Source organism: Embiotoca jacksoni, unplaced genomic scaffold (genome assembly GCF_022577435.1).
Source record: "Embiotoca jacksoni isolate LCO1_2020_lvr unplaced genomic scaffold, fEmbJac1.0.p SCAF_4, whole genome shotgun sequence".
Taxonomy (NCBI): Eukaryota; Metazoa; Chordata; class Actinopteri; family Embiotocidae; genus Embiotoca; species Embiotoca jacksoni.
Window position 1 is genome coordinate 3,147,600 of NW_027185392.1, and position 8,566 is coordinate 3,156,165.

Here is an 8,566-nt window from a genome sequence, read left to right on the forward strand (position 1 = left end):
AGTTAAGATATCAACATTCATACAAATGATGGCCCCTGTCAACATGACTTGGACCGTTTTGAGAAAAGGGACTAAATGTTGATCGTCTCAGATATTGTTTGTGTTGTTGTTTTTTTCTGCAGGTTCGTTGAATGTAAAGATTGTGGACGGAAGATGCACCAGATTTGCGTCTTACACTACGAGGTCATTTGGCCATCTGGGTGAGATGTTGAATATTTTTGATTTACATAATTGATTTTCTTATGTTTCCTCATGTTCGTATATTTGTGTTAATTGTAATGATGAGTTCTAATTTGTCTCTCTGTCTGTGCTCAGATTCATCTGTGACAACTGTTTAAAGAAAAGTGCAAAAACACGGAAGGAAAACAAGTTCTCTGCGAAAAGTTAGTGCTCCTCCTCTGTGTTCATAAATCACTTTTCCTGTGATGATTTGTGTCGTAAATGTCAACAGATTATTGTAGTTTTAACTTACAAGATGATGATAACATAGACTCCTTTTCCGCCGCCGTTACCAGCCGTTACCAGCTCTACTCGCTTTTGGTACAAAGGCACTTTCCTGAAATTTCGTTTTCAGCCACGAATACTATACTTTCCATCTCGTTACTATAGCGACGCTGCAGGAAACTGTTGTGACGTCATCTTCACTCACCGAATCCTTTCGTTGGTAGCCCGACACCCCCTCAAATGACCACAGTGTGGTTTTGCGGGTTGTCATTTTTTTTAAGTGGTCTATTGAATGAGAAAAACAATTTGTCTGCTTCAGTAGCCTGACTAGTTAATAATAGTAGGTTTGTACAGGATGTCCTGTGTGGTGAACGCGGTGGCCGTCCTCTCTGATCAACTAGTTTTCTGCAGTGTTTTCACGTCGCCTTTTATTATCGACTCGGCTCGCTAGAAATCACGATGAAGGTGATACCAAGAATAGCTCCGGGTCAAAATATACAACCTTTGCTTGATTGTGTGTGTGTGTGTGTGGGGGGGGGGGGGGGGGGGGGGGGGGGTTTGAGTCCCGCCGAGCCGATACTGGCTGTGAAAAAGGGGCTTTAGACCACCTCCATCAGCACATGGCTGCACATGTTTCTCTCTGTGGCCGTTACTGCAGTGGCAGCCTTGTTATTCTTGTTGTTGTTTGTCTTCATGGTGTTTTTTTTCCTTGCTGTTTTATCCCCTGGGACCAATGTCTTTCCTCAGTGGCGCGTATTACTAACAGATTTGAGGTCTTGCATAAACCGTCAGTCGTTTTTAGACCCGTTTAAACCCCTGCTTGTATTTCTATTTCTTTTTTTTTCTTTTCTTTTTTTTGGAGGGGGTTCACTGAGAAAGTTACCGGGATGGACAGCTGTGAAATATTTCTCCCATCTGTTTGTTCACTGTAGGGCTGCAGTCGACACGATTGGGAATGTACATAGAGGACCGTGTGAATAAATACTTGAAGAGACAGAACCACCCAGAGGCCGGAGAGGTGTTTGTGCGAGTGGTGGCGAGTTCTGACAAAACAGTGGAAGTTAAACAAGGCATGAAAACCAGGTAAGAGCATCGCTGACAACAGGAGAGGAGGAGGAGGGACGACTGGACGACGGTGTTCAAAATGAGACCGTGTTCCCATCAAAAGTCTCCAAAAAGTAATGCATGTTTGTTACGCTACGCCTCTGTTAAGTAACTGCACAATCAAGGAGAGGCGGGTCAAATAAATCTCCCCCTCCTTGATTTGTAGACGCACTAGCGCAGTTCGTATTTGTTTTCAGCTTATGTTTATTGCCCCCTGCCTTACAAAGCTGAACGCCCTCTATAAAGATTTTATACCCACTCAGAGTAATTGTGGCACGTACATGTTTCACAAGATGGAGTGCACACCCTCCCCGAAGAGCTCAAGAGTGTCGTTCACTGTTGCACAATATCAAAGTCCGCGATGCTCGTCCCTCTTCCAAGAACCTGTTATCTTCAGTTTGACTGATTTCAGGCTGTCTGGCTTTTATTGACTCGAGGCCGCTTGACTTGAATTGTCCCAATATGTCCTTCGAATGTTGTTAAAAGTTCTGACAAACACGGCGACTTCTCGGGCAGCTCAGGACTTGTTTCCTGGAAGCTTTTAAAGTCACAATAAAATGCGGACAATCTTTATGTACTGTTAATAAACCTGTTATGCACAGTTAAAAAAAAACCAAAAAAAACATTTGTCATGGCATTTATTTTAATTAGCAAATAACCCAAAACCCAATAACATGAAATGTTCTAATATCTCCCGTCATATCACCCAGTTTTATACACGTCTACTGTTCCTCCCAACAGGTTTGTGGACACGGGCGAGATGCCCGAGACCTTTCCTTACAGAACCAAAGCACTTTTTGCATTTGAGGAAATTGACGGTGTGGACGTTTGCTTCTTTGGCATGCACGTGCAGGAGTACGGCTCTGAGTGCGCCTTCCCCAACACTAGGTCTGTACACGTGTTCATTTAGTACACGGCAGCAAAGGAAACGCAGTTCAGTTGGCTTCTTTTTATCTGCGAAACTTGACCATGTTTTCCTTCTCTGAACCTCTGCAGACGGGTCTACATATCATACCTTGACAGTATTCACTTCTTCAGACCTCGGATTCTACGAACAGCCGTGTACCACGAGATCCTCATTGGCTACCTTGAATATGTCAAGAAACTCGGGTACGGCTCATCTCTCTTTCCTCTTACTCTCACCTCTTAGAAATGTACAAAACTGGCCAAGAGTCTTTGTGACTGGATCAGATACTGTCCAACAGATGTGTTAACCTGTGTGTGCGTGTGTGCGCGTCCACAGGTACGCCCAGGGCCACATCTGGGCGTGTCCTCCCAGTGAAGGGGACGACTACATCTTCCACTGCCATCCTCCCGACCAGAAGATCCCCAAGCCTAAGAGACTGCAGGAGTGGTACAGGAAGATGTTGGACAAGGCTTTTGCAGAGAGGATCCTGCATGACTACAAGGTAAAATGAGAAACGAAAGAAACGGTGAACAAACTGTAAAGTCAGTATTGGTAGAATTCCGTGGGAGTCGTTTTTACTGAACACATTTGTTTCCTTTTCATTGCATATGAAAGAAGTCATTGGATAGCTAGTGCTGGCTTCAATCAGCTCTTCTTTCTCTCAGGACATCTTCAAACAGGCGACTGAGGACCGAGTGACCAGCGCCAACGAGCTGCCGTACTTCGAAGGCGACTTCTGGCCCAACGTGCTCGAGGAGAGCATCAAGGAACTGGAGCAGGAAGAGGAGGAGAGGAAGAAGGAGGAGAACACAGCTGCATCTGAAACTCCAGAGGTGTGACTATTGTTCTTTTTGGTTTGAGGATGTACTATGTACATTTATAACTCCACTTTTTGGTTTCGTGTTACCGTCTTTGCACTTAAAACCTTCGATCAGAAGGAGGGTTAAGGTGACAAAAAGATGGGGGAAAAAAGAAGTCGCTATATAATGATTAAACGATCATGTAAGTAAGCTCTCGACTTTTTCCTTCTTATCCCTCAGGGCACACCAGGTGACAGCAAAAACGCGAAGAAGAAGAACAACAAGAAGACCAACAAAAACAAGAGCAGCCTGAGCCGAGCCAATAAGAAAAAGCCTGGGATGCCGAATGTAGCCAATGATCTGTCCCAGAAGTTATACGCCACCATGGAGAAGCACAAAGAGGTCAGATTTGTTTTCATAACGCCTCAAGTGATACCCGTAACCGTTAGTAACCAGCAATCTTTTTACGAATGTTTGTGTATTAAAAGGTTGCGCAACAGCAAACTGTTTTTCATGCATATAAACTTTTGTAATAACCGAACATTCCACAGAACTGAATCATCGCGTCGGTTTTACGTCTGTAAGCCACCGGCTGACATGATGATAGTTTCACACCAGATGTTGCGTTCTCTGCTTTCGCTTCTCAAACTAATTCTCTCCTGCGTGTTTCTCTGCGGAAGGTGTTCTTTGTGATCCACCTTCACTCGGGGCCCATGGCCAACACCCTGCCGCCCATCGCCGACCCCGACCCCATGCTCTCGTGCGACCTGATGGATGGCCGCGATGCCTTCCTGACGCTGGCGAGGGACAAACACTGGGAGTTCAGCTCTCTGAGGAGGTGCAAGTGGAGCACCATGTGCATGCTGGTTGAGCTGCACAACCAGGGACAGGGCTTCGTCTACACCTGTAACGAGTGCAAGCACCACGTGGAGACTCGCTGGCACTGCACCGTGTGCGAGGTGAGTTGCGATTGTCGTGCTTGTTTACACTCAGATTTGTCGCGTGTCAGGGTTTGAAACAAAGTCTGAATAAACATGTGGCGGCCTGTCGGTTTTGAGATGCGTGATCTCCGACAGACATCAAGATGTGCGTGGAATGAAACTTTCGATAAACACATTCGTCAGCCTCGGTTGGACTCGCGTTAAATACTGTGTCCCCCTCTCTGTGTTTTCTCAGGACTTTGATCTTTGCATTAGTTGCTACAACATTAAGGGCCACGAGCACCAGATGGTGAAGTGGGGTCTTGGCCTGGATGATGACAACAACAGCCAGAGTGGAGAGGCCTCCAAGAGCCCGCAGGAGAGCCGCCGTTTAAGTATTCAACGCTGCATTCAGTCCCTGGTCCACGCTTGTCAGTGTCGCAATGCCAACTGCTCTCTACCGTCCTGCCAGAAGATGAAGCGCGTGGTGCAGCACACCAAGGGCTGCAAACGCAAAACCAACGGTGGCTGCCCCGTATGCAAGCAGCTTATCGCTCTGTGTTGTTACCACGCGAAGCACTGTCAGGAGAACAAGTGTCCGGTCCCGTTCTGCCTGAACATCAAGCACAAGCTTCGCCAGCAGCAGCTGCAGCACCGGCTCCAGCAGGCCCAGCTGATGAGGAGAAGAATGGCCAGCATGCAAGGCCGACCCATGCCGCTACCGTCCCCACCGGCCTCCGCTGCCCCCAGCACTCCCACCTCCCACGCCCAGCCCAACACTCCCCAGACACCCCAGCAGCCTCTTTCCAACCAGCCGCAGACCCCCAACTCGGCAGGCGTCATGTCCCCCTCTTTCCCCAACACGACTCGCGCTGGCCAGCCTCAAGCACCCGTGTCCCAGGGCAAGCCCGGGCCCCAGGCCTCGCCTGTACACCAGCAGCCGTCCCCGCTGCCCCAGCCCCCGCAGCCACCTCAGCAGCTACAACAGCAGCCTCCGCTCGCTGCAGTCAAGATGGCACGGCACATCGAGATGATGGCACAGGCCCAACAGAACCAGCAGAACTACCGGGTCAACATGAATGGTCTGCCCATGAACCCTCAGCAGCAACAGCAGCTCATGACCGGACCAATGCAGCCACCCATGCAGATGGTGCCGGGGCCCCGGGGCCCGCAGGTCATGCAACCCGGCATGGCCCCTGGACAATGGCCCGGAGCTGCAGGGCCCATGCAGGCAACTCAGACTCAACAACCCGGCCTTGTCCCTGGCAAGACCCCGCAGGATGCCATGACCATGCAACGAGGCATGATGCAACCTCAGTCGGGACAGAGGATGTTCATACCACAGCAGCCCGGTGCCCGACCGCAGACACCACAGAGACCTGGTGCTATACCCCCCAACGCCCTGCAGGACCTCCTCCGCACCCTCAAGTCTCCCAGCTCGCCCCAGCAGCAACAGCAAGTGCTCAACATCCTCAAATCCAACCCTCAGCTAATGGCTGCTTTCATCAAACAGCGAACAGCCAAGTACCACGCCAACCAGCCGCAGCCGCAGCCGCAGCAGCAAGCGGGTCAGCAGCAGCAGCCTGGTATGCCAACAATGCAGACCATGGCTATGCCAGGAGCGGCGGTGCAGAGGCCGGGGATGCCCCCCCAGCAGCCTGTGCAGGGCATGGCGCAGTTAGGAGCTCAAGGGCAGCTGATGAACGCAGCACACAACACCAACCCCCAGATCCAGGAGCTCTACCGTCGGGAGCTATTGAGACAGCAGCAGCAGCAGCAGCAGCAGCAGCAGCAACAACAACAACAACAACAACAACAGGGAGTAATGCCTCAGGGCCATCCAGCCCAGTTCCCTGCTCAGGCGCCGGGTACAACTACGTACTCCCAGCTCCGCATGCAGCAGCAGCAGCAGCAGCAAATAGCCATGCAGGCAGGCGCAGGAGCAGCCGGAGGCCCGATGGGTCAGCTCCCCCCCATGGCTCAAATGGCCCAGCCTGGCAAGGGGATGGACTCCACCCACAAATTACTGCAACAACGCTTGCTGCAGCAGCAGCAGCAGCAGCAGGCTGTCCTCAAGCAGCAGATGGGCTCCCCCGCACAGCCGAGCCCCATGAGCCCCCAGACCCACCTGCTGGCCGGCCAGCCCCAGGGTGGGGCCCACCTACCCGGCCAGCCCGCACTAGCCAACGCCCTCAGCAACCAGGTCCGTTCCCCCGCGCCAGTCCAGTCCCCTTGTCCGCCCTCGCAACAGCCGCCCCAGCAGCGGCCACATTCCAGTCCCTCGCCGCAGGTCCCGAACCAGCCCCAACCCTCGCCTCAGCACGCGCCCCCGCCCCACTCGGGTTCCCCACGCCCAGGACTCGGGGGCCCTCTGCAGTCCATGGAGCAGGGACACTTGGGGACACCGGAACAGAGCGCCATGCTACCGCAGCTTAACACGCCCAACAGAGGAGGGCTGAGCAGTGACTTGGGGTTGGTGGGAGATGCTACAGGAGACACTCTGGAGAAGTTTGTGGAGGGATTGTAGCATTTCTGCCGGAACGCATTCTCACTCCCAGGGACCCATCCTCCTCCCACTCCTCCTCCTCCTCCTCCTCCTCGTTTCCCCTCAGACTCTTTATCCCATTAGAGGGCTTTGTTTGTTCTTTCTAAGGTTGACAACGGTTTTTTGTACTGACATGTAAAAAGTTTCAACTGTTGCGAAAAGAAAAGAGAAAATTTGGTCGAGGAAAAAAAAAAAAATAATAATAAAAAAAGTCAACACTTCTAGGAATATAATTGTTTCCTAAACCTAAATGGTGGGTATTTCTTCCTTAAGATGTTGAGGGATTTGCAAGTTGCTTCTTAAATGAAATTTAAATCACAAAGAATATATTTTTTTGGTTGAGACCAAATGTGTTCAGTACTCTTGTTTATTTTTGGTTTGTTTTTCGGTATGGTTTCATGCCTTTCTCATTTCTTTTTTTTTTAAAGAAAAATGTACAATTGCATTATATTATTCATATCTTTTTATTTTGTACCTTTGGAAAAAAAAACGTAAAGCATTTTTGTGTTGAAAACTGTAAAATATTTTGTCGGGGAATCGGGCCAGGTTTTCGTTCTCTTCTCAAGCCGTCATTCCTGGCAAATTGTAATCTAGTGTTGTACCATTACTGCAAGACGATGCGTTCAGGGACAGAGACCGATCCCTTTCCTTTTTGTGTGTATGAAGAGCACTCGGTTGTATTAAAGTAGGAAATGGCCTGCAGCAGGTTGTGTATACACGGGCATGTATACAGGCACACATGAAGACACTGACACAAACCCCTCACGGTCACTTAGAGACACACGGCTCCGAAAGGTTTCGCCAACCGAGACGACAAGGACTGCGACCGACACCCGAGTGGTCTGGAATTAGGAAAAATCTGTCTTGCGCGTGTAGAAAGTTGTTTGCTTTGACATTTAAGGAGAATTTGTCATTATTATTTTTTTTATTTTTATTTTTTTTTGGGTCATACAAATGTTGTAAAGTGTAAAGAGAGTGTGAGAAAGAGACCAGCCCCCTAAGCTGAGGTGGAATGATCACCGGTTGGTTGTTAGGCAACATCTCGGATGACGCAGAGTCCTCTAAATTTTACACTAAGTCGTGTGCTATCTGGGGATGGAGGGCACATTTGAGATTCACCTCGAGGAAAACTAAACGTCATCAACCCTCATTCCGCTCACAAAAACTTGAATTAGGGGGATTTACTTTTTCTCCTATTGTAAATCAAGTTATTAAGCAAAATACTATAAATATAAGGAAGAGAGAATGAAATCACTGTATAAACTGGTAAAAGACTCATTTCTTACTTATATACCATATTGTTAAATAAACTGTGTGCAACAGAAGAACTCCAGTACTCTGTTGACTCAATAATGAGGCATCACTCCTCCTGTCCGGTGTGTGTTCATTCGTCTCGGTCTCAGTAGCGTGTCGTCATCTCGGGTCGAAAGGAAATGTCCTCGTCTGACTTGAATGGAAGCCACGTGTTTTCACGTCTGACCAAAAGGACATTTATTTCCAACGAGAGTGACTCTTGAACAGTCTTTTAACTTTATTCTCAACTTGGAACAGATTGTTGTCACTTTTTTTTTTACATCAAAAGGCATGATGATATTTACTTTTAGGACTTTCAGTACTTTAAAACCAAGAAGCTCGGTCTCGCGTAGCCAGACCTTCGGTATCTGCACCACACTGTGCCACCGCTGAAGAACGGTCCGCCGATCCCCCAAAGGAGGAAAAAAAAACAAACAAACTTCAGGCTTGTTTGAATATCTTCTGAAGGAATTGGAAAGGAAAAAAAGGGGGGGGGGGCTAAATTAACCTGACACAATGCTGAGCTGCATCTCAAATTCATTTTCATGTGTCC

The 8,566-nt window shown here is 48.9% G+C and overlaps 1 protein-coding gene across 4 annotated transcripts in view; it reads left to right on the plus strand.

Annotated features, from left to right (window-relative positions):
- The window catches only part of crebbpa (CREB binding protein a), a 38,174-nt gene extending 30,091 nt beyond the window's left edge, over nucleotides 1–8,083 (plus strand). For all 4 annotated transcript variants that reach the window (XM_069166602.1, XM_069166603.1, XM_069166604.1 and 1 more), the window contains 10 exons: nucleotides 123–200; nucleotides 316–383; nucleotides 1,377–1,527; nucleotides 2,290–2,436; nucleotides 2,545–2,658; nucleotides 2,792–2,957; nucleotides 3,121–3,288; nucleotides 3,496–3,657; nucleotides 3,936–4,214; nucleotides 4,432–8,083. In XM_069166602.1, the coding sequence (XP_069022703.1) occupies nucleotides 123–200; nucleotides 316–383; nucleotides 1,377–1,527; nucleotides 2,290–2,436; nucleotides 2,545–2,658; nucleotides 2,792–2,957; nucleotides 3,121–3,288; nucleotides 3,496–3,657; nucleotides 3,936–4,214; nucleotides 4,432–6,702 (3,604 nt within the window). In that variant the 3' untranslated portion in view covers nucleotides 6,703–8,083. The remainder of the gene's footprint in view (nucleotides 1–122; nucleotides 201–315; nucleotides 384–1,376; nucleotides 1,528–2,289; nucleotides 2,437–2,544; nucleotides 2,659–2,791; nucleotides 2,958–3,120; nucleotides 3,289–3,495; nucleotides 3,658–3,935; nucleotides 4,215–4,431) is intronic.
- The last annotated feature ends 483 nt before the right edge of the window (nucleotides 8,084–8,566 follow it).